Source organism: Symphodus melops, assembly GCF_947650265.1.
Source record: "Symphodus melops genome assembly, chromosome: 15".
Lineage (NCBI taxonomy): Eukaryota > Metazoa > Chordata > Actinopteri > Labriformes > Labridae > Symphodus > Symphodus melops.
In genome coordinates, this window is record NC_136705.1 from 18,231,165 (window position 1) to 18,257,355 (window position 26,191).

The following is a 26,191-nucleotide window of genomic DNA, read 5'->3' on the forward strand; positions in this document are numbered from 1 at the left end:
AAAAATGGTGCATAGAAATGACTGTCTGGGCTCAGAGATTAATATTACAGAGAGAGCGAGAGCTGATGATGTATTACTGCTCCTCTTCAGTCTGTGCAGCATGTTAATGATGAAAGTTAGAGTTGTTGCCATAGGATGTAATTACTGATTAGACCAATCATACACTACACTGTTATGTAATTACTTTATGTTAGCCGAATACAGTAATCGCCAAATAATCTTCTGCAGCTATGAATCACCCAGTCCTGTCTGAGAACATATCCAAGTTCATTTTGACAGATTTTTTTTTTTTGCTGAATGAGATAGGATGACTTGTTTTTTGTTGATTTGCTGTGATTACAGGATGAGTTATTTTACTTACAAAAATCAAACGTTTTTTTTTTCATGAATGGATTGAAAAATAATCTTTTTGTCGAGAATGTTTTCTTAAACATGACTGTATTGGAAAATAGTTCTGAATTTAATTTACAAAACAGTTTACTTTTAAAAAAGGATGACTACTTTCTTGAGAATTTCTTTTGCTGATTTGGATTGACATTTTTCTACATTTCCTCAGAAGGTACATTTTAAGTTGTGTGCTTCAATTAAATTGGTCCATACAGTTTTTATTGATTGTTTCATTTTTATTTCTTGCTGTTTTGGATTTGATGCTTATTATTATGCTTGATTTTTTCGCCACCAAACTGTGTGTTGTGCTCAGATTGGACCACCTTGAATACAAACAAACGTAGATAGAATCCCCCATACAACATGCACAAAAAACTAATAGATTTGCACAATTAAACTGATGTTCAACCTCAGGAACAATAATCATCAGCACACAAAGGTCATTAGCCTTATAGGGAGATTACTTTTACGCATCACTTCACTGATGTGTGTTCGCCCTACACTGCACATGTGACCTTTACAAACAAGTCTTCAGCCCATCACACTGTCTTGTGGCGTTAGGGCTAATGCGGGACAATTGATTTTCGCAATAGGTCGGGGAGGTGATGTGGGTTTAGTCGCTCAAATGCAGCAGATAGATGGTAAACAAATATTTGACAGCGACAGCAGCAGCAGCAGCAGCAGCAGCAGCAGCAGAGCTGGGCTTCCTCCTCTGTGGTGTGTTTGCAGTGTGAGAGGCGGTGAACTACAGGAGTTGTCTCGGCTCTTTTAGTGCCCAGCCCGCGTCCTCGGAGAGGAAGAGCTTCTGTAATTGGTTTCTCAATGAAGGCTCATCAGCGGCTCCCGGGAGGTTTGCTGGACTGTAGCGTAGCGCTGCTCTATCAGCCGCCCGCAGCGCAGCGTTAAACACCGCTTTCCACTTTTCTTTCTTCTGAAATAAACAAGTGGGCAGTGAAGGGGATACTCGGAGCATCATCTTCCTGCGCGCTTTAAAGAGTGGGGTGGATTTGTGCCCCGTGTTCGCAACCTGTGCGAGTGCTTGGAGTTATTTACAATCGTTTTTTGCGGAGAATCGCGGCAAAGTTGAACGCGTTTTAAGATTTTCAACATGAGTGACCTGGAGGACGACTTTGCGAAGATCCTGCTGCTAAAGGAGGAGAGGATACGGGACCTGGAGAGGCGACTGGCGGACCGAGAAGACGAGATTCAAGAACTGAAGAGGAAACTACACAAATGTCAGTCTGTTTTGCCCAGCGCTCAACTTATTGGACCGAGGACCCGCAGGGCGCAGGGCATCTCCGCGGAGCCGCAGACGCACCAGGACCTGTCACGGCAGGCGTTCCGGAAATATGCCAAGTCCGACTGGTAAGAATGTTTGAGAGCTACTTTATGTGTCCAGTACTGTAAAAACATCTTTACATTGTTTTATTTTTCACCAACAATAACATTGCCTTTCGTGAACGGGTCGAAAAGATAGCTCTGTTGTTTAAAAGCGTGAACTCCAAATGTGCTTGAAAATGGGCGTATACACGTGTTTAAAGTAACTCCAAACACACTTATGTTCTTGCAAGACTCCAGCGTCCTGCCTCCAAAAGCCTCACTTTCTGTATGTTGTCTGTCTTTTTCGCTTTGCTTTTTTTTTTTTTTAATGGGTGATGGAGACGTTTTGCCATGAATGGAGAAGCACTTTCATTCTTTGGGGGTGGGGTGGGGGTTGTGTTGGGGTGGGGGGGGGAGATGACGCAGCTCCACGGCGAGCTTCAGAAAGAGGCTCCTAATTGATCAGATCCATCACGGAGGTCCCACGGGACGCAGACAGGAGGAAGTGCGATGCATTATTGGCTTTTAGTAGCTGGACGCTGAGGACCCGAAGTGCATGTCTGAGGATATTTAATACTCCATTAGAAAACGCTTTGTTTGACCATATGCTTCCTTCATCACCTTTAGGTGCTCGTTTTAGCCTCACAATGTGCTTGTACCAAGTCTGAGGGTTTCACGTGGGCATCAGTCAGTTACTTTCTTACTCTTGCATTTATTTAAAGTGTAAGCTTCCTTCTGCCTTAATCAAATGTCTCTGGCTTATATGGTTCATTCTCTCCATTTCTATTATCACAGTCAGATTGCTTATTAACTCACAAGCTTTTGGGTTATTTAAGAAACACATTTAATTTCCATTCATTACTTTTAGGGATAAACTGTTGACGGGACAGGTCCTCATTTGGTCTCACTTTTGCTCAGTTTGTCATCAAACAATCAAAGAAGTTGACAAAAAAAAAAAAACAAGTCTCATGGTGAGAAACAAGAAGGACACTCGAGTACGAGGTGTCAAAGTCATGAATGCTTGCAGGTTCATTAACAAATCAGAAATGAACAAGATTCAAGATAAAAATAGGCTTCATCTTTCTTCAACCTTTCAGTATGACCAGGGTTCATTGTGAAAATGGTCCAACGATGCGTCATCCTGATGAGACACACTAAGTGCCTGAATGGGCCTGAAGAGAAATCAATCAAATGTGGCCATTCACTCTGTGCACTGAAACAGAAGTGTACCTGTTTGTGTACAGTTGAAAAAAGCAGCGTTAAAATATTGTGATCGCTCTTGTGCGCCGGTGTGTCTTGACGAAGGGCCTCCACCTGGGTCGCTTTGGGGTCAGAAACTGTATGACCCCCCCCCCCCCCCCCCCCCCCCCCCCCCACACACACACACCCATTAGAGTTAGGACATGGCACCAGCCAGCAGACCGCTCTTGCTCATCAGATTACCGCAGCATGAAGCAATGGATCCTGTTTCTATTGATCTGCATAGGAAAAGGGCTGAGCTGGATGGTTAGAGAGGTGAAATTTAAAGCGCAGAGGTTCTTTGAAGGGCAGTGGGAGGGCCTTTTGATGTGGGGACGCAACATTGACTAGACTGGAGAGAGGCAGACTTCCTCAATGTTTCTGATACGAAGGGAGGGTAAAAAAAGGTTTGCTTCTGCTCCAGCTTTGAGCCCTGTGCCCTTCCCTTGACAGAGATAAAAGAAAATATGATGGTGTCTAATAAGGTTGGAGGAGAGAGGCGACAGTGGCTTTATCGGAAGCTAGGATTCAGAAGAAAAACTCAGCAAAATGACTTGTTTTAGGTGACAACATAAAGCTGTTTATGTAATTATGTAATGACTCAGTTGATTTCCCCCCCCTAAAATATATGCCTTTTTTCCATTGAAATAGAGCTTAATGTATGTTTGTGTCATTTCATACATTGTTATATTTCTTTGTTTTTGCACCCATAATGCTTTACCTAAGTGTAAAAATAAAATCAATTCACTGAAGAAATAAAAAAAACCCCCACTTATCTTTAAGTGATGTGCAAAGCAGAAGCATTCCACCTAGTTGTTGTTTTACCTGTGTAGATGCATAAACCCACCACAAGAGGGCAGCTGCGCCCTTTTAGTGGACCAGTTGTCTCTTTTCAGGCTTGTTTACATGCGTATTGTCACGAAAAGATGCTTTTTATTCTCTCACCACACCAACAACACCTGTTCTCCCAGCTGCAGCAACCATAACCCCCTTCCTTGTTGTCCTCTCTCTCAGCCAGTGCCTGCTCATCCTCTCAGCACGGTAATAACTGTTCTAACTCCTCATATCAGATTGTCCTTGGCAGTTTATCCTCCTGTGAGTTTGTCCAGAGCGCATGAGGCCAAATGGTGCTCTCTGAGCTTCAGATGACTCAATGGGAAGATGAGGACAGACACCAGTGAAGAGTGCAACACAACACACGATTAGATGAGGAATGTAAAGCTGCTGTGGAGAGTCGTGAGCCTCAGAGGCTTTGGCATCGTCATGTCTCCTGCTGCTGCTTCGGATTTTCTGTTTGACAGTCTGCACGATTATCTCTCGTGTTTGCCTTTAGCATCTTTACTTACTGCACTTTTGGATCCATCCGAAAAAGTAGTTGTTTGGCAAGGATTTTGAAAAAGGTTATTTCTTATTTTCATCCATGTTTTCCTTATAAATCACCACTGTGGCTCGAATTGAACATTAATCAAAAGTTGCTAGCAGAGATTTTTTTTTAAAAGCATTATGATTTTTCCACTTTTTTTGTAATTCAACCAAAGCATCATTTTTGCTTGAGCATATATTTGGAACCCATATATGTTTAGATATCTTGAAATGCGGTTCATTCAGTTTCCATCACCTCCAGCTTCCATTAAGGCTCCAGTGCTCATCGTTTCGTACCTCAGCAGCCTGAGGGCGAGTGTAGGTGAGATACGATGGCATGGTTGCTCTCTCACCGAGTCCATTATTCATGAGAGGAAAGGAGCGCAGCGCTCTCTCTGGAGTGGCAGACTGCACTGTGCCACAGATTCCTGTAGGCGCCCTTCTCACCATGCGCTCTCTTCGGGTCGCAGCCTGACGCACTCTGAGAGGACGGTCCTCCGCTGTCACAACGCCGAGGGAGGGAGAGAGAGTTAGAGAGAGAGGGGGTAAACTTTGCTTAATTGTGACTGATACGCTTCCACCTTTGCGATCGTGGCGACCAGTGAACATACCTCCGCTTCTCAACATCCGCAGGTGACGGGCAGCAGGGAGGAATTCCCCCACCCCACCCCCCCCCAGGGAGAGACAGGGGTTGCATCTTCTGAAGCTGTTCATGCCGGACAAAGTTTACGAGCAGCCTGGTAGAGGAGCGAGGATAAAGACTCGGCTGCATACCTTTCGATAAACTTTATAAGGAAGTCGCTTGTCGCCTGCCAACTAAAATGGGCACCTTGCGCGACCTTCAGTACGCGCTCCAGGAGAAGATCGAGGAGCTGCGCCAGAGGGACGCACTAATCGACGAGCTGGAACTAGAGCTCGACCAAAAGGATGAGCTTATACAGAGACTACAGAATGAACTGGACAAATACCGCTCCGTTATCAAGCCGGCGACCCAGCAGGTCCACAAGCAGAACGATCTGCACGAGCAACAGCGCACCAAGAGGCAGGCGATTTCAGCCGAACCTACCGCCTTCGACATCCAGGATCTTAGCCATGTCACCCTACCGTTCTACCCCAAAAGCCCACAGTAGGTGTCCAAATGATGCACGTACAATACGAACGTTTAATTGATATATTTTCACATTGCTTTTTGGTGGCCAAGTGTGAGTTCATTATTATTATTTTTTTACACCTCTCTGTCTTGTGCGTAATTTGATGTTGGCGCAGCAGGTACGACACCTGTAGCACATATGGATGAACACGCACACACATACACAAACACACACACGCACATTACGAATATGACGACACCTTGATATAAAGCCAGTCAACTATAAAAGGAGAAAAACAGTTATCAATAAGATTACCATGCAGCATAGTGATTAAAGAATCGATATCATGTCAGCTTATCAAATGGTTTAGATGACAGGAAATTGAATGTCAACCACTGATTGGAAATGATGTTTCAGAAGTCTTGGTTTCAGCTTTGAGTCCTCAACCATTGTCTACTTTTTACAAACTGAGATTAGAGGTATGTCTACCTTTAGATCTGTCTGGATGCTCTCTCTCTTTCTCTCTCGCTCTCCCTCTTCTTAAACTCTCTGCTTAACTTTGCGTGTACAACAAGAGGTCTGCCTCTCCACCCAAACACTGGCACATAAAATAGTGCTCTGTGGAAATAATCCAGCCGTCTGTTGGGTTCAAACTTAAAGGTTGTGCCTTGATGAATCAATACGCTGCTTATTACCCCCCTGGTGTTCAGGAAGACTGTTTGCTCTTCATTCCAGGAGCACAGTGGATGTATTCAGTATGATCAATACATTTTCCAATCTTAAACCAGCCGTGAAATGCACAGAGGGATAGCCAAGCCATTTAACATAAACAGAGTGTAGTGGCTTAATTAAAAAGACTGTTATTAGTTCTGTTTTGTTTTCGGTCAGTATATTGTGTTTGGAAACGTCTTCATTCTCATATTGGTTGTATTTGGACTTTAAAGATACGTCAGATGAATTTCATTATTCTGTCAACAGGTAACCAAACAGATCTCCATGGACTTCTTAAAAGACCATGTTTAGAGAAAAAGGGTTGTTAGTCAGTGTGTTGGAGGGGAAAAAAAGAAAGCCCTCTTTGCTTGTATGCTGTTTTCTTAATCTCACTGTTGTTAAATAAAAAAGAAACATTGGATGTTGGTTTGGAATAGCAGGTGAGTAAAAAACAAGGTAGAGACAATTTTATTATGCTAACCATCATCCACCTTTCCTCATTGAGAGATTTTCCAACGAGGCGTTCAGCGAGACCTTGATAGGAAAAACAAAAACATTTGTTTCAAAATATCAACTCTTGATTGGTACTTTTTTCCCCCAGAGTCTCAATGAAGAGTCTGACGTCTCATCCATAGAAGTGTTATTTGCAAACATCATCAAACATGGTTATAAAAACGGTGCTTTAAGATTTGGAATGGAAAGTTCTTTCAATTTTGAGTTATCGATGATTATTCTCACAGAGAAATTCAAGGGAAAACCTCACAAAAATGTTACTTGTTTCTACGGGAACAGTGTTTACATTTTCATCAGATCTGCTCAATACCAAGCGTTTCACTCTCTATCAAGGAGTGGATGACATTCTCTTTTTAATAAGCTCATACATAAAAATAGGATTGAAAGGCAGACAGACGAATGCAAATGACCTCGGCCTATCTCAGCGCCGTTTTCTTATTTGAGCCTTTTTTTTAAAATCATAATTCAGTTTGTTTTGACATCTGTGATTGAGCAACTTGCAGATGTTCATGTTTTTTTCCACAAGATATAAAGCATTTCATGTGAATCAAAGTACTTTTGTTTTTCTGTTGTTAACATTTGTGATTCCTTTGTTTATTATAGGGGCTTTTTTTTCCTCTTCTTTTTTCATAAATCACACCAATGGGGTAAAAACAGATCTGTCACTTTTTCCCTTTGTTTTGGTTATTGAAGTGTTGTACAATGCCTGTCGGATTAGCCTGAATGTTTATATTTTTCTTTCATTTTCACCCACTTTATCTTCTTTACGAGGCCCATCAAGCGTTCCTTACACATACGCTCTCCCTCTGTCTGCCTCCTGTTTCCGTTAGCCTCTCCCACTTTTCTGCCACCCCTTGTCTTTTTTTTTTTCCTCCTAAAAGAGCATATTTTCTCCTTTTAAGGAAAGCTGAACTTGCTCAGCCCCAAACTTCACTGCTGGATGAAGGCAAATATATCATCCTCACAAAAGAAACGAAGGCAGATGTTTTTTAAAGAGTCTGGATGGAAGACTTGGCCCTCACAGGCTCCAGTCGGGAGGTCCAGATGAGGGTTTTAAGTCTCCTGGGTGCAAATGTAACAGAAACAGGGTCATTGAGGCTCAGTCTTGAGGAGAGGAGGTCAGCTTTGGGGAATAATTGATTTTCAATTTGTTCTTGTTAAGTTTATGACCTGTTTGCTTGGCATTCACCTACTTATTTAAAGGCATCACGAACTCGGAGAGAAACGACACAAAAAAGCCCCTCACAGCTTTCTAAAGGCTAATTCACTTAAACCTAATAAAGGGCGTCGGCACAACATCTAAATCAGGCACTGCAATGCAAGAAAAGGAGAGTTAATTATTATAGATTGTGGAGTAATTTAAAATAGAAAAAACACCTCAGTCTACCCAACTTAGTTCCCGCAGGAGTAACTTACATGTTATGGACAGAATAACAAATGTGTCCTGAGGAACCTTTGAATCATCCTGTTCACTCTGCTGGTTCACAAACTGGAGGGTTCCACCAGGTATGTAGAGGATTATTGTTTATCTTCTCTCTCATATCATTAAAATGAATGTTACATAAGGGGCACAGTTAGCGTAATGGCTAGTGCTAGTGCCCCATGTATGGAGTCCTCAAAGCAGGACAACCAGGTTTTGAATCCGACCTGTGGCTCCTTTCCCGTGTCATTCTTCTCTCCATCTCTTGCTTCATAATCTCTGACTCTATCCATTGTCCTATCTTTACAATATAGAGCCAAAAAGCCACAAAATAAATCTTACAATTATTTATTCAGTTCCCACAAATTTCTTGAATTGCCCCCCGGGGAAAAATAACGTTTTTTGAATTGAATTGAAATGTGAAAATACAAATCCACTCATAAAAGTTTGTGATTCTTTTGCTTCTATCGGAACAAAATGTCCTAATACACAACCCTCTAAGGGAGAAAATAAATACAGTTTTGTCCAGACCTGAAAATGGTTTATCAACCGAGACATATTATTCTAAAATGATCTCTGACAAATCAAAGTGAGACGACACTGCCTATCCTGGTTAGTTTTTGTTTAATATATAGTTTAATGCGACAGCTAATTAAGTCACTCCTAAGGAATTGAGTTCCTCACTTTTATTTAAGTATCACTGCAGCTGTCAAGGAAGAAAAGCAAGGCTGTTTTGGGATTCACAGGCCTTGAAACCTTAATTGAAAATTCATCAGGTTGCTGGATGCTAAAACACAGATTTAAGAACCACACTGCTGATATGTCAGCACGCCCTTTCAAACTCAAACAAAAGACTGAGTCAAAATGATGCACTTGACTGATCTATAGATGGTGGCCGAGGTTGGAATTTTGTGCCTGTTTTTGAATTTCTTTCGAATGTGTGTCTGTGTTTAGGGATTGACATCGCTCACCGGGTTTTGGCATTTTTCATCTGAAGGAGCCACACGGCGAATTGAGGATGCGTCTCAAGATTTAATGTCGTAGCGTTGTCGTGACCTTAAAAGTTTGGTGGTTTTAAAGACGTAAGTGAACTGCTCAGTGGATCAATCTAAAAAATTAAATCTCTGGGCGCTGCTGATACAGTATTCCATCATGGCACACGTTGACGTTTTTGGATGCTTGAAGCTCTGTTTGTGCTGCTGTGCGGTTTGTGTAGGACGCTGCTGCAGGCTGGCAGCAGGACATAGAAAGCCTGTGTGTGTTGGGAGCGCGGCTTCATAAAAGCCCTGCAGGTTATTTGCTCTTTTAGCTATGAGCTCCTCAGGTGAACAGCTTTTGAAAAGGGCGCAGAGCATGAAAAGGCAATAGGCAGTTCACCACCAGTGCCTGCCATCGAGGATAGAGAGCACTTTCTGTCTGTGTCTCTATAAAATAGGGTATCAAAGCTCCACTTCTCAGCAGAAGGGGACTCCTTGTTGGATTAACCTTGATACATATTATTAACCTCATTCCTCCAGCTGACACTCTGCTGAAAGGAGGACTCTCATTCTGGTGATGACATTTTTCAATGAATGAGTAATTTTGACTCACTGATCAGAATCTGGTCAGATTTTTTCTCTTTTTGTCTGTGAGGAGCAGACAGTTGCGTCCTTTGGTGGTTTCAACCTCAGCTTGCTGTCTTGCTGTCAGAACGTATCCATGTGTCCATACTTATCGATTCAAATGCTAATTTGATAGAATGTCCCTTTCCCTAACTCCATTTGTCCTGCTTATGCTTTTAGTCTGCTTGACAGAGTGCTCCATCTATGTACGCCACGCTGCATCTTTACGGCTGCACGTTAGCTTTAAAGTGAATTATGTTTTCACCCTTCATAGAATGCTCACTGCAAAAATACTTACCTGTTGAATGCCCTAATGACTCTGAAGGCCGATTTAGCTTTCAGAGTTGCCTCCTAGAATGGAAATAATCTCCTTCCATTAGGCATGGGCTTTGCTATTTATTGACTGGTTCAAGCATTCACGGAGGCTAAAAAGGTTTCACCGTGACACTTTAGGATGAGGATATGGTTTTAGAAATGCCACAGCGGAGTTTGAGTCAGACTTGATGACCTAACTGTCAAACACGGCAACATGCCTCTCTGTTTTATGGAGAATATTTGGATTTCATCTTTCCTACAGTTGTTTATGATCTGTTTACACTTGCATGGTCGTTTTGCTCATCGTGCCCTTCAATGAAGAAATGCTGTAGGATGACAGTGGTGGTTCAGCTGTGGTCTCAGCTTTGTATTTACCTTGTCTCCAGGTCCAAGGATCTGATCAAGGAGGCTATCTTGGACAATGACTTCATGAAGAACCTGGAGCTGTCGCAGATCCAGGAGATCGTGGACTGCATGTACCCTGTGGAGTATGGAAAGGACAGCTGTATCATTAAAGAGGGCGATGTTGGCTCTCTGGTATACGTCATGGAAGGTAAAATCACACACACAGAACAAACGTGTATTCTAAAGCAGCAGGTGTCTGATTTATTAAAACAACTGAGAAAGAAAATAATAACCTTAACAACAAACGTGTTGTTAATATTTTAAAGGTTAAAGTGGAACAGCGTCATGACAATGATGGGAGAAGAATGAAACAGCATTATTGATGGGTTTCTGCAGGATGATGAACTGAGGCTGAAAACTTTCTGTTGCCGTATGATTCATTTCTGTCCCATTGATTTGATTTTGTATGATGCTGTGCCCGCTCGGTCCTTTCTGCCTCATTCATTCTTTTTTTTTTTTTTTTTTTTTGCGGTTTTGTTTCAGCATGTGTTTTTTCTTTTTCCCACATTTAAAAATGAGCATTGAGGATTCTGTGGGTGAGCGCTTTGACGATCGGACCAACAACCACAACAACAGCAGCAGAGAAAATGTCCACTCCACAATCTGTGGAAGGGCATTTATGCAACATGATTTGTGATACAAGGTGCTGCTATCAAATGTTTAAAGAGTCATTGTCCCCAAACCCAGATTTGACCTCAGTGATAAGGGCCTTGGTCATTGAGAAAAAAACGTAACCCATCGTTATATAGAGGTGAACCAGGACATTATCGGACATAATGCAGATTAAAATACTGAAATGTAGAACATATCAATTACTATTACTGGCTGATTTCTCTCTAGAGACCTCTGTAACTGGCATTTAACTCGGACACACAATTGCATGGGCAGTGTGACCGACAGTGTGGCTTCAAAATGTTTTTTAGATGGAATGATGTCCCTTTAAACTTTAACAAAATGTCAAAACAATGGCAGAAAAGAATAGAATTAAGAAAGTGAGTAGCTTGAATCTTAATGTTTGTTATACATAGACAGTGGCATTTAAAGGTTAATATTTAACTGGGAAGACTGCTCATATTGATTGTTGATTGTGCTGTTATTGTTTCGACACTTTCTGAAAGTCGCTTTTGGCTGAATAGAGCTAAAAATAAATCCTATCTTATCTTCTGTTATATTCGACAAATCTGAAATCCTGTAAAAAAACAAACATACTCTGCGCTTGGCTTGACAGGTAAGATGTATCAGTTTTAAGAGGAGTCGAGAGAGGAGCAGCGTCTCTGAACGTCAGCAGGGATGTTATGACTCTTTTTTGGTTTCATGTGGTCTCCAGTGAGTCACTGGGTCTGAATTAAAAAGACTGTAACTTTAAAGGTTATTGTATCAGCGAGATGACTCAGTCATATTGATCACAGCAGCAGCAGTGGTCTTTCGCTGCGTGTTTTAACTAGAATCAAATGTAATCCTTCTGTCAGAGAAACTGTAACAACTGTAAAAAAAAATAAAAATAAAAAAGTTGTTATTCTGAACTTAAAACACTCTTGGAGGGGGCGCTGGTGACGCAGTGGTTGCTGCGCGCGTCCCCATGTATCAAGGCTATAGCCCTCACGTCCGGCCTGTGGCCCCTTTCCTGCATGTCGATCCCCACTCTCTCTCCCTGATTTCTGTGTCCATCCACTGTCATTCCTCTATAATAAAGGCGCAAAAATGACCAAAACGAAATCTTAAAAAAAAGAACGACTCTTGGAACAAAAACCAGTCGGCTTCAAGTAATGACCAAAAGTTGAAAAGATCTCAGTAACCTCTCCGTTAACAGTCTCCTCAGTCTAAATTTAAATTTACATTGAGCTAAAACACAAATTATAGAGAGCAGAAGTAGCAGATATGTTTCCACTAATGCTCTCCTGTTCATTTCTGGAACATTTCAGGACGCTCGGCTCCTGAAATCCTCCTCCTGAGTCTCTGATTCACATTTGTACGTCACATGTCCCTTACAGTAAGAAGTTTTCTGATGGGGGAGCTCAATAGACCAGACATGATGTAATAAAGGTGCTACAGAAATCCAAGATGGCTTACAAAGCTCCAGAGTCCAGCACTATGTGTTGACTGAAGAGCCAAGAGAAACACTCGAGAGGTGGTTTTATTTTCCTGAATATTTCACATCAGCTCACCCATGCAGAAATTTTTGCCAGGAGGCTGGCAGGAAAAAAGTGTGGGAATAAAGACAGGAAAACAAATTCAGCCGTTTGTATTAACAGGTACAGCTCAGCCTGAACATTTCAGGGAAATATTTAGGAGTTTTGTTTCATGTGAGAAAATACCAGTTGTGAGCATGTTTGCATCCTGACGTTAGCGTTTCAAAGAACCTCCAGCTGGGCTGTGATCTTTAAGACTCAGTCGTACTTGCGCACTTGTCAATCAAATGCTCCTCACTGTCTTATGATGATTCTATTCAGGGAATTTCTTTGAAGACCTGAGTACATTCAGTTTAAATTGAAAGACATAATGTTCCTTTACAGAATAAAGTGCTTTATAGTGTTTCATTTGTATTTTTATTTCAGCAAGGAATCTGTGTACTTGTTCCTCCCTGATGTTAGAATAATGTCCTCATCTGTAAACAGCATAAGCAAAATAGGACATTTAAAAAGGCCATCATGTAACTGGCACAATGCAAATGATATTCAAAGCACAACTGTAGCCTCAACAATAGTGACCTGACACGAACTTTGGGAGAGTATAGTGGAGGCTTTGGCAAAATGTGTGACATCTTTCATTCCCTGACAACCAAAGAAAGAAATGAGTTACACCTCATCCTCATATATTCCAACACAATTTAAAAACAGGAAACAAAAATAAAGGTTCTTTTATCTTTGGCAGGAAGCTCTGTATTCTGGAGACAGTGACCCGCTGTAGGTGAATCTCTGTGACTGTAAGACGTCGATTGTAGAAGAGGTGACTCGTCATGCTAGGTGACAAATGAACAAGCGTCACGCGGACATGATGAATGGGCTCCTCTTGAGCTCAACAAAAAAGACAGAAACAAAAGATATGAATCTGTAAGAGAAGTAATTGTTGAGGGGCTTGGTGATTTCCTGTCTGACAGTGATAGAAGAAAGAGCTGGAGTAATTGGAAAAACGCTGTTTAATTCAACTGTGGTCATATGCCATTAATATCAAATGTTTGGTTAATTAATTCTCCCTTTTTGAATCCTGTGGAGGTACAACACAAAATCATCTTCAATTAATATTTTTGGCTTCTACTTAAATGTTTCTACTCATTTCTCTGTTGACTTCCCCTTTTGTTCCTGTTTCTCCCTTCCCTGCAGTTTTCACCCCATCTATCTCTCTGCCTGGGCTTATTTTGCATATAAAAACAAATGTTAAAAGCATTAGCCTTAGTGGAGATGAAGTGTCAAAGACTGTGAAGAAAGGCCATCACAGTCTGTGACTTTTTAATCCATAGTGACAGGATGCCTTGACTCCGCCAAGCTATGTCAAACACACATTGTATGTCATTTTCCTCGCAAATGAAGTGCTCAGGCACCGGTGTCATTTCTTATTGAGACATGGCAGGCTAATCATTACCGTTTTGCCTTGGGGCTGACAGCGTTTGTCATGCTCCATGTATTTGTATGAGGCACACGTAAACTACACCAACGAAAAAAAAAAAAACTGTTACGTCACTCTTCTCACCTCAAACAGCCTATTATTTTTTTATTTAATATGAGAGTTTACTGATCACTTATTTTCCCCATAATAAAACTTAGGCTGATAATTCAAGGAAATCTTCAACCTTCAGTGGTTAAATAACCTCAGTATAGTGAGCCTTTGTTGAAGATGCACCTGGTAATTACGGATCAGACAAAACAGCAGAAACAGAATGGATCCTGGCTCTCTGTTATGATGAGGCTGCCTGCTTGGCTGTAGCTGATGTAATTAATGTTTGTATCATCTTGGTCGCGTCCACTGGGCCGCTACCAATACTGGCCTCTCTTTAAAATACTGATTGCAACTGAGACAACAGCTCACGTGTCCATGGAGATGACAATAATGGCAGCCTGGTTCACGAAGACCCGCACAGGTGGCTAATGATAATAATAACTAATATAATCACATCCAATTACCGTAAAGTAGTTCCTTGACAGTAAAGCCCTGAGGATTTCCTTCATGGTCGTCGTTCAACTTAATCTACTGAAAGTGTTTACGGTTAATAACAATGGGAAGCTAGTTTGCAGAAGAAGACGGGGGGTTAGGCCTGTTACTAGGCAATCCTTAGCTTGACAGATTTCATGATTTGGATTGTAAAGACATACTGAATAATCAACCTTGGCTAAAATCTACATCTACAGTTAAGAGAGCGTGTGATCAGTTTCTTATTATTACAAAAACATTGATGAGCAATATCAAGAATAACTCAGTAATTGTTTTTTTGTTATACAACAGAAGGCAATTCAAGGGTAAATTTCAGCTTTAGGGAGAATAGAATAAATGTGTTTCAACGCTAAAGTAATTAATAATTTCATGAAAGATTTATTTCCCATTGTGTTTACCCATTTATTTATTTGAACATTCGGTCTATGCCAGTTAAGGAAACATTTATGGGTATCCTGTGTACACATTTAAATCCAAACTTTCTGTCCCTTCAGTGGTCTACAAACCCAATACACATAATTTGAATGAAGTCAATGCTAATAAAGCTAAAGAACATTTTGGATGCTGACCAACCAAATAAAACAAACTCCTTAAATGAATAAGATATAGATTATTTTCATTGGCTGACCAATAAGATTGTATTATTTTGCTTTCATTTCTTTCCCTGTATACGTAGCACAATTTAAGAGTTAAGAGTAAGACAATGGGGGAAGTGAGAGGCATCGAGAATGCAACAAAGGTTGCCAATGCAGAGTTGATCATCAGTGTGCTGCTAAAATTATAAATTATTTGAACACCTGGTCAATCACGAGATGGGTTAATGGTTTCGTTGTGTTAATGTAAAGGTTAAAAACTAGGCTGTATTTCTGTGTCTCACAGAACAAAACTTTGGTGTATAGAGCGAAACTGGAGACATTTCTTTAGTTTGACAAGTTGTTCACAACAGGAAGTATTAGGGCTATCCCAACTGGACGAAATTAGCTTTTATATGTTGAAATTCACTTTGAATTTCTCCTTTGCCTTTTACCTTTCGGTCAGTGTGAGATAAGTGAATTCAAGGGGGGGGGGAGTCTAGCCAGGATTCACGCATTTGTGATATTGATTCAGGCTTATCTATTTTTCTCCTTTCTTATCTTAAAGGGAGATCTACCTGTCTGCACTCTGTGTGTGTTTTTTTTATTTATTTCTTTTTTAAAGTATACCAGGAGGGCACACAGAAGAGTAAGGAGAGGTGATGTTACAGTTTGAGTCAGCTCCAAACCCCGAGTGTTCCTGGTACGCTGACAGCTTCTTTGACAAGCTTCCCTGTTCTAGGCAACCACTGATGCAATGTAGGCCTTTTTATTCAAGTGGTGCTGTTCGGAGGGATTTGAGAAATGCCCTGGATTTGACATTTTCTCAACACAAATTGGATAGATTCCCAATTATCTTGTTTGACCTGCATTAAGGTACAGCAAATTCACTATTCGGCCAGATGTTTCCAAGGAGACGTGAAGTTTGAAGTGAGGCTTAAATGCCATCCTTTAAAGTCTGAATGACAGACCCAACGGTGTGCTGTTTTTGAGGCTCATGCTGATCTGCTCCTCCTGTGGTTTTTCTTACAGCTGCAGCCTTTACTAAGATATACCTCTGAATAACAATGAATGGAAGTATTTACCCACTGTTGCTCCATACTAGTGTCTTTCCACAAGGAGGCATTTGGGGTGGTTTTTGAATACTTATGATATATGAGTCTTTAAGACTTAGATGAGTGATTGATGCTTACAGACACAATCATATTTGTTTGCATGTGTCTCTAATCAAATATAAACAGCCTTGGGAAATGAGAGGCACAGGTGTCTGTTTACATTCATTTCATGGTGTGTTTTATCCTGTTATAATCCCTTCCAGCTTCTACTTGTACCTTATCACCACTCTGTCACCTTGTTCTCCCCCAAACAGGCTGACTTATTAAATCCTGACATGAAAACATATCTTCAGAGCCCCTAAACATTCCTCTTTTTATTTGTTTTTAGACTAATTAAGGAATCGACAGCCTTGGGGAAACTGTATCAAGTTCTTGTTTCAGACAAAACAAACACATACAATACCAGTTGTCCAAAAAAAATGGAGCAGACACGTTTTTTTTTTTAAAGAACCTGTTGGAGATCAAATGAATAGATGTCTCTGTCTGAAATTTCGACAGCGGTCACGGTTATGAAAACTCATCCTCTCCCTGTGCTATCATCTGAGGTCTTCAGAGAGAAGCCCCCTGTGCTCACTGACCAATGAGGCATCATAAAGGGAGACGGGCTCCTCCTCATATTGAGCGGAGCTCAGGTTTGTAATCAACAGAGGCACCTGAGTGTGACTCAGTGTCAGAGGTGCGAAAGGACACCATATGTAAAGCAAATTAGAAATCGGTGTTACTCCCATTTTTAATGGTGCTTCTCTAACCTGTTATTACAGCCACTGAACCTAATGCAGCCACCACTGTTAATGAACTATCCGCTGATCTTATTATTATTATTATAGTGATATATTGGCATATTAATGAGCTGATATGAAAAAAACAGAGAATGCACCCGGATACAGAAACGTGAGTGCACAGATCCACTGCACTGCTTTGTTGCCTGGCAACATAACTAATGCAGCTCAGCAAAGTAAAACGTCGAGGCTCACAGATTTTGGTTTGATTGCCCCCAGAGAATACAGCATGTAGCTTACACTGGATACAACTTCTGTTGCCCATTGTATCCTGACAGCCTTGCACGGCGGCCAATTGTAGTTTATTATGAACCTTAACCCACTGCAGAGGCTTAGACTCACCCAGGCTGCTCAGGGAACTCAATTTCATCTACTCTGTTCCACAATCAAACGTCAAATCGACTCTGTGGGTGTGTGTATTCATGCTTGCATAACATGGCATGCAGTACCTTTCTTACCGCGAGATTGAGTCACATATAGCTAGTCCTCAAGACTATCGTCTCTCATGAGAACTTTAATGAGGCCCTCAGTGGGGGTTAATGAAGGTGTCATAAGGGGAAAGGTGAGGGTCTATAATTGGAATGACATTTAAACAATCACCCTACATATCACACACACACACACACACATCAAAAGTAACTGTCAGGATTAGCTAGATGATACTTAAATGTGGTCATCCCCCATAATGAAATAGAAGCAAGTGCAGAGAAGCTCAATGGACAAAGTGCCTATCTTGAACTAAAGTATGTGTGTTATGTCAATGTAAAAGGGAGATACATTTTCTTATACTCCTGGAAATTAGATGTGCAGCAGTATGTGCCAATGTTTTTTTTTTGTCAAAGTTTTTGGTTAAGTTCAATTCTGAGTGCACGGGCTCTTGGCGGGTTTTTTGGTACTCCAGTTTTAAGCACATTTTACAGGAACAACAAGGGTCGAAGAAAAAAATCTGTATTTTTACTCCAAAACAAATTCTTTTAAGCAAAACAACTTTCCATTCAAACACATTCCTGGTGTAAGGTCTCATTGAAAAGAAGGAAGTGTTTAAGTAGCACCATGTAGTCCTGCTGTAGTATTTCATTGTGTACAGTAACTTCGCTTCAAACGCTGCTTTGTCTTTTCTCCCTTCCCTCTCACCTCATCTGTTATCATGCAGGTAACAGTTCAAATGATAATGTAGAAATAGTCAATCTTAATGCTGAGATACGGCGTTTGTTTCATAACCAGCAACAAACTCTTCACGAGAGCTTTAAAGTTCATAACAAATAAAATAGTTGTTGAAACAGTAAATTAAGATATATCAACTAGATAACGATTACATTTTTTTCCCTGTATAGCAGTTACAAATATTTGGTATAAACGGGGAACACAGTGGAATCCAACACTCACATCCCATCACCTCGTTCAGGTGGCATATTGATTTTCAAGGTGGATACACATTTATCTTGATCTGCTAACATACAACACTCTAACAATGTCAAATACTTCTACCAAGAACAATATAACTTTGGCTAATTTGTCATTTATGTGCAAATAGTCTGTACACGTGTGTTGCAGTTTAATCACCTCACTTGCACTGAGCTGTGAACCGCCTGCCCTGAACACTGCCTGCAAATTCTCTCTCTCTCTCTCTCTCTGGCAATTGTCCTTTCTCATTCGCCTTCTCTGCATTTACTTTGTTACCTTTGTCACTTTCTGTTTTCTTTCATTCTTTCTCTCTCTAACACACACACACCAAACACTGATACAAGTTATCAATTCAAAATGCTCTCAGACAAGACCAGAGAAATCCTATCATTCCTCCTTACATTTTACTGACTTTGACCCCAATCTGTCCTTTTTCTCAGCATCTTTTACTCATCAGTTCTTCCTTTCCTCTTCTGTCTCATGCCTATTTGTTGCCCTCCGACCATCTGTCCATCATACCTCATTTTCATTCATTTTTCTCTCTTTATATTCTCTGCCCTTTCGTTCCTTTTCACTCACTCTGACTAGGTTTTTCTTTTTACTGATAAGTGTCAGGTGGTTTTTGTTTTTTCTCCCCCCCTTGACAGCCAGAGTAAAAATTGATCCTCATGTTCACTCCACTGACACTGATGAATACTCTTCAGAGAAAGAATTAATGAGTAATTTGTGAATGATCCCTGAGCCGCTATCCCCTTTGTGGCTAACCTCGCCTTTCAGAGTCCCTCATCAGGGAATACGATGAAAGCTGTGTATGTAGGTGTGTCATTATGTGTGTGAAATCAAAGGAAGAGGAACGAGTAAGGAATGTTAGACGACCCAAAAAAATTCATGGGCAACATATTTCGTTAGTGTTTAAATATACTTTTCCTTGACTTACGTGATGAAAGCGTAAACTGCTTGTATACACGTGTTGCTGGTCGTGTGTGTTTCTGTTGGGACTTGGTGGTCATAGACTTGGAGTAATGCTAAGAGTCTGCTCTGACTGGATAAGCTCTGTGTTTGCCGAGGTTCCGACTGGAGGATACAAGATAGGGCACAAGTAATCTGCTCTGCTACACTGACATACAAATCCCTTCCTTCACCCCTTGACAAGCTTGTGCACAACACGCGTACACAGACATGCACACACGGACTGAATGTATACCACTGAGAAACCTACAAAAAAATAAGGAAAATGCTGTAGAAAATGCCATGCTAGCCTAAGGTCACTATTAAAATGCCAAGCCTTGAAATTTACTTAGTGTTCCTGAATTTCATAGCTAACTCACATACAAGAAGTCAGAACACGATGAGTTTGGAAAATGGAAGTTCCTTCAATCAATGTCGCTGAAGTCAAGGTTTGAGATAAGGGTTCTCTTTAAATTTCTCTTCTCTCTCTGCAGACTTTTTATTGAGTATCCTGAGTTAAAATTCATGTCTTTGATCTTCTTTTTGAACTTTGATTGCCTCCATAAAAGACTCTGTACCCCAGCATGGGAATTCTCCTTTTTTGGGAGCCAAGTACAAATCACTCTGTAACAATAGGACTTAGTGTGTTGTATGTGTTGTGTAGGGCGGATGGATTTCTCTGTAGCCACATACATAGGAACATATCTATCTTGAACTCAGAAATGTACTTCTAGGCTTCTATCTATCCATCCATCCAAATTCTGTAATTAGAGGTTTAGCTCATTTCATGTATTTTGGTGAAACTTTTCTTTTTTTAAATCTCATAGCCACCTATTTTCTGATTGTTAGCATTTAGCTCAAAGCCATGTCTAAGTGCAGCAACATAGAGTTATTTATGTGAATATAGGATTCCCATGTACTGTACAAAATGCACCCTTGAGTACATGTAAACATTCCACTTCTAAATTACCATTAAATACCTCATCGTAACAGTGGGCTACTGAAATTAAAGCAAGGAACGGAAATGAGAGAGGCCCATTATTGTAGTACTTAAGATGTCACATGAATCTGTATTCTCCTTTTGAAGTGTTCTAATTAAGACTCCTCTGCAAAAAAAGAAAGCTACAGTATGTGCACATGGCATGGGTGCTAACTGCTAATTATAATTTGTTGTGATCGGTCTGAATACGAAATGATCATTTTCATTGCCCCTTGCTAAGGCTATCAATCAGCTTGTCAACACAGAGGCCATAATCGCTGTTTGATTGCAAGGACGTTGTGAAACTAAGCAGATTTTAAAGTTTCAATGAAAACAGAGATGGAAGAGTGATTCACATTGAGGGAATTTAACTCTCATATCTACCTTAAATGTCCTTTTCCTGCCAATGTTTAAAATTGTCCTCGGTATGAGGTGGAAAGACTCTTAAAGTAGCCCCATGGTACCAGAAAATGTTCTTGCTAAATCCCTGTCTTCAAGGTAAAACGAGGTAAAATGATGTGAAAAGAATGAAACCAGCTGTGTCTGTATCCCACTGAGAACATGCAGTTTAGTGTCCTTACGTCTTACGAACCACTTGAACAAAATTGCGATATGTTTTTTCCAGCATGCGTGGCAGCAAGCCCTGCATAAGGGTGCCTCTGTTGAACTGAGAAAAAGATGCAAAGTACTCCTGTTGCAAATCATATGATGTTCAGAACAGCTCAGCTATAGCATCAGATGTCCTTCCTCGTCTCTCTCCCCTGCTGCCAACTGTTTCTGCTTCATCACAGCCTTTTCAAATTTCTTATCCCACTTCTCTCTGCTTTTTTTCCCTCCGCCTTTGTTGCATCTGTAATAAAAATGGAAAAACGTTTAAGAAGACACTTTGACGTCAGAGAGTTTACTTTCAGATCCAATCCGCAGAGCTGTGCATACAAAGCTGTCTGCACCTGTCAATTTCAAAAGGAATCGTAGCCCCGGTATTTTTCTGGCAAGACAGATAAAAAGGGGAAGTGAAATGAGTGCACTCTAGCCATAAAAGCTTAAAGACATGCCACAACAGTCAGTCAGAAGACGTTAGACTCAACTTTGTGTTCAAACTACCCCTTTTACTTCCAATGGCGCTAGAGAGCTGTATAGGGAGAAAACAAATGAAATGGCCACATCAAAGACCTTGTGTTTCCCGAAAAAAAATAAAAATAATCAAGACTTGATAGTGCCAATGCTTCAAAGCAAAGTTCAATTATTTTGACACCCCTTCTTACAACAAGAGCATTAGCGGATTTAAGCTGCAAAATACATAAACTGCAATCTCCCCCTGGCACCTTCAATTACTCCGACTCCTACAGCTGCAGAAAGCTACACTGACTGCTTTACCGGTTTGTTGACAGAAAGTTGATCTTTTTATTTTTTACCAAGGATACAAACTCCTGCTCTTTGGACTAAAGATGGAGGGTTTTCATTTAAATGCCTTTATTTTCACAGGTTGCTGCGATTCACCCACTCTGACCAATATTGCAAAGTTAAATAGAGCAGGTTGTGGGGTTCAAGAAAGAAATATCTGTTACCTGTTTGATCATAATTTGTCATAGTGACAGATGCTTTTATTACTTGTACAGCACATTTATATCAATAAGGGAAGCAAAACTATTATCTATACTGTATACACTACATGTTCTACTTTCAAGCTACAATTTACTCAATGTAGCTCTGTCAGGGTGTGATTAGAGAAGGTGGAGAGCAGCTGCCTGTAGCATTTGGGTTGTAAGTATCTGTTGTAGCTGTTATCAGTGACTGCAGAATGGACCCCTGCTGCTGTATATTGAAAATTCAGAATAACATCACTGTCCGTCTAGAAATATCTTGATATTACATTCCACATGTAAAAAGACAACACATCTTTCAATCAGACTCCATTGTTGTCTCTCTCTCTCTCTCTCTCTCTCTCTCTCTCTCCATGTTCATGATCCTGCTTCATGTAGTCTTCCCGTCCTCATTTATACAAACAGGGCTTCTCTGAAACAACAATACTCAGCATTTGTCATTTCCTGTGCCGGCGTGCTTTGAACGAAATACAGGCTTCATTTCCATTCTGAGCCTTCCTCCCTGATTAATAACATAAAAGTGCTTTCACTCCCTTTCTCTCTGCCTCTGTGTTTGCTCTTGCTGTTGGCTTCAGCTCACATTCAGATTTTGTTTTACTCGAGTGTTTATATGCTTTTAAATTGAGAGGAAAAATAATGTATGACTTTTTCAGCCAAAGACGCCCTCTTCTTTTTTGTTGAACACGCTCACAGTGCTGCGATCAGGGGGAATTGAACAATTCTGATTCACTGATTGAACAAGATAGTTTACCTTAAGATCAAAAGTTTGGGCTCAGGCCGTTGAATATATTTGTGAAGCCGAGCGCTGCATTCATCTCTGAGTTGTATTTATTTTACCTTTTCCTGAAGGCTTCCCTTTCTTTTGATTTGTGTGTCTTGTCTATCAAAACTGAAAAGCAAAGAACATTTGTCTGACTGAAAGTGTTTTTTTTTTCAGGTCACGTTCCCTTCTTTTCAAAAGCAAGGTGAAAATAAATAACAGGTCAAAGCTGATGTAATATCAAGGACTATCATTTCAAGCCTATTTCAGTCAAACGTGTGAATCAACAACAATTCACAAGATCTTTCAAAGCTGCGCAATTTTTTTGTGAGGAGATAAAACGAAAATGGTGATTTCTAAACATTGATATTTTCTTTATCCATTTCAGTCCCCAAGTGGATAGATCTCCTGCTCAGTCTAGATATAGATTCTCTCCGATGGCTCCTGTCTCACAAGCATTCAAACTGTCAGGCATGACTTGACTTTTATTCCAACAGATGTGTCATTGCTGAACTGAAGCCAAAGCTGTCAACTCTAACTTTGCACCGCTGAAAACTTTCAGTGGTAATGAAACATTTCTGGCCTGTGTGGGCAGAATTAAAAACAAAATATCTGCTTGACCCTGCGTCAGTGTTTCTGTGCTGCCTTAATGGACAGGGATAGGACTGTGTAATCTGACCCCTGAGCTGCGGCGGAAGAACAAGGCCCATCAAGACGCGCTGGTGGTTGTATGTTATTCTTGAGGGGTTTGAACTCCCCCACGTCCTGTTTCTTGATGTCTTTGCTGTGCTGCTTGAGAAACATAAAAACTATCAATGGACCAAGAGGGGGAAGAATTGAAACAGTATCCACTGTCTGACCTCTGCAGCTCAGCTTTATTTATAGAATGTAATAGCTTCAGTGTGAATGATTCCATGTGGAGGTTCACACATTTTTCCATTGCTGCAAGCTGTGGCAATATTGTGTACGCTCATCAGAAAATGCCCTCAGCTTTAATCCTTTTAATTGTAGCTGTGGGGCTTTGTCTAAATGAAAGATGTATTTGAAGAAAATCAAGCTATTGTGGACTAAGTGATTCCTATTCGCCGGGTTTGTGGGCTTCATAGTCACATCGTCTTACAGGGTACTCTTTAGTGTAAGATAGAGTCCGCCCAAACAACAACAGCTTTTTGATTTGGATCACAGCCAGAATAACATCTGATCTTGAGCCAGAGGAAAGTCTGCTGCGAGGTCTGTCCTGATGCCCCATTAAGTCGAACAGAGCGCTCTATGCATTCAAATGATCATTCATTAACACAGCTCCATCCCTTCAAGAGAAGAAGACATGCAGCGATACAACAACAGTGAAAACACAGTAAAAATAATGCATGCAGCATCTTACTAAATTTGTTTTGTGTTTCTCGTTTTAATTTGCATTCAGACAAGGCAGTATTCAGCTGCTGTTATATGGCTCAGTGGGATGTAGTCTGCTTTGATATCAGATGGACTGCCCAGTGAGAGTGTACTGGGTGTCTGTTGTGTTGTTATTTGAATACATTTGAATAGGACTTGCATATGAGAGGTAAAATTGGAGCTACAGTGGAAAAAAAAAAAAAAAAGCCAGACTTAGAACCACAATTGGAAATGAGCCATGTTGCGGTGTGTAGGTGGATTCATGTGAACCTCTGAAGAACTGTTTCAGATAAAAGAAAACACCTTGTGTGAAATTCCAATAATTAATCATTGGATTACTTAATTTGCCAGCATTTCCCTCACAGCCTGTGGTTGGTAATTTTTAAAGCAAGCACCATGCTCCTACCATTCCCCTTTGTTAAAAATTAATTACGTTGCTATGGACAGTAAATTATTAGCTTGTCAAACCTGCTATTAAAAAGCATTCCAGCCCTCCATGCATATAATAACATTTTGTGTTTGTCCTTTGGACAATGTCTCCATGCCACATTGTTTTGTCCTCCTAAAAACGTGAATGACTGTATTCTTTGCCAATCCCATTCTTTTGAACTCTTTAAAAGTAATTCAGTGTTCAATATCATGGTTAGGCCTACTGTAAACTCTCATTTATCTTATTCTGGGGAAGACCTTAGCTCTGTTACCTTATGGGACTTATTTATTTTGTCAGGTCTGTTTTTTGTGCACAGTCCACAATTGATTAGTTGTCGATCTTCCCTTATTCGACTTCTTTTGCACCTGGTCATTCTTCTGTTTTCAAGAAGGGGGTCCAGAGATACAATCTCTGCAGAGAGAGAGAAACAAAGAGAAAGTGGAATCATTGCACCTCTTGTAAGTAAAGTGTTGTGACCTCTCCCCCTAACAAAGAACCACTTTCAATCCAGCTCAATCCAAATGCATTTATAAAACATGAATCAATACAACAGCAGGGCCTTTGATGTCATGTTGTATGGTGGTATACTGATTCTTCTTGTTTTCAGTATGAAATATATATCCTTGATTTCTAAACATGGCCACAGTTTTGCTTTCACTATGTCAGAAACACTGATGTAAACTGCAACTTGAAGAAGAACTTCATGATAGTTAAATGTTCAACCTTTTTTGTTGTTCAGGTTGCTATTTGTTTGAGTTGTAGATGTCCATCGTTATCAATCTTCAGGAAATTGTTCTTGGCACTCTGTAAGGGCATTAAAGACAAGAAAACAACATAGTGAAATTCCTTGTTTGTTGACACTTGGCTTATAAAGCTGTGTTTTCTCCTGACAGATGTAGCCTGTCTCCAGTTTGACAGTGTTTGGTCTTTGCTTCCAAATATCTGGCAAGGCAGATGTTCAAAAGCTGATCAATGCTCTGTTTGTGACGGCCAACTTTAATAGTTTCTAATAGCTGTCTGGAGTTGTGAATGATCAAGTTAACACCCCTTGTGGTGCACTGATTGGTCTGGCACTTTTTTTTTTTTTTTTGTCTCAATCGATTCTCAATGGCAGTCCTCCAGACTTAAATCTTGTAGCATATTGAGTTTACTAATTTCAGTCTTAACACTGCAAAAACTTGAAATGGAAGTAAACAGTAAAGCATTGCACCTCTTGTAAGTAAAGTGTTGTGACCTCTCCCCCTAACAAAGAACCACTTTCAATCCAGCTCAATCCAAATGCATTTATAAAACATGAATCAATACAACAGCAGGGCCTTTGATGTCATGTTGTATGGTGGTATACTGATTCTTCTTGTTTTCAGTATGAATTTCAGTTGACTTGACTAAAGATATGTATCTAACTTATTACAAGCAATTCAGGCAATATTTTGTTGCTCTTGATATCTTGAGATATGATTAACTAGACTTGTCAGTTGAGTGTGGTTTATTTGAAGTGTAAGGAGAAATGTATTAACCAGAAATGAGACATAAATTAGATTTTTGCAGTTTATTGAGTGCTTTTACAAAGCTAGACTGATACCATAACATGGATTTTATCTCCGCTCAAGGTTACTAATAAGTAGCTCAAGTAAACAAGCATCAGGGGTTTCCTCTTTCGTGCTAGTTTCCCTAAGTGCAACAAAATTTCCCTGATGA

The 26,191-nt window shown here is 40.4% G+C and overlaps 1 protein-coding gene across 2 annotated transcripts in view; it reads left to right on the forward strand.

Annotated features, from left to right (window-relative positions):
• The first annotated feature begins 1,033 nt into the window (after positions 1–1,033).
• LOC306835970 (cGMP-dependent protein kinase 1) overlaps positions 1,034–26,191 on the forward strand; it is a 76,573-nt gene continuing 51,415 nt past the window's right edge. The window contains exons 1-2 of one of the 2 annotated variants that reach the window (XM_079362812.1): positions 1,034–1,752; positions 10,346–10,512. In XM_079362812.1, coding sequence (XP_079218938.1) covers positions 1,496–1,752; positions 10,346–10,512 — 424 coding nt within the window. In that variant the 5' untranslated portion in view covers positions 1,034–1,495. Of the gene's footprint in view, positions 1,753–4,800; positions 5,435–10,345; positions 10,513–26,191 lie in introns of those variants that run through there. The other variant, XM_079362811.1, reaches the window with a different exon arrangement.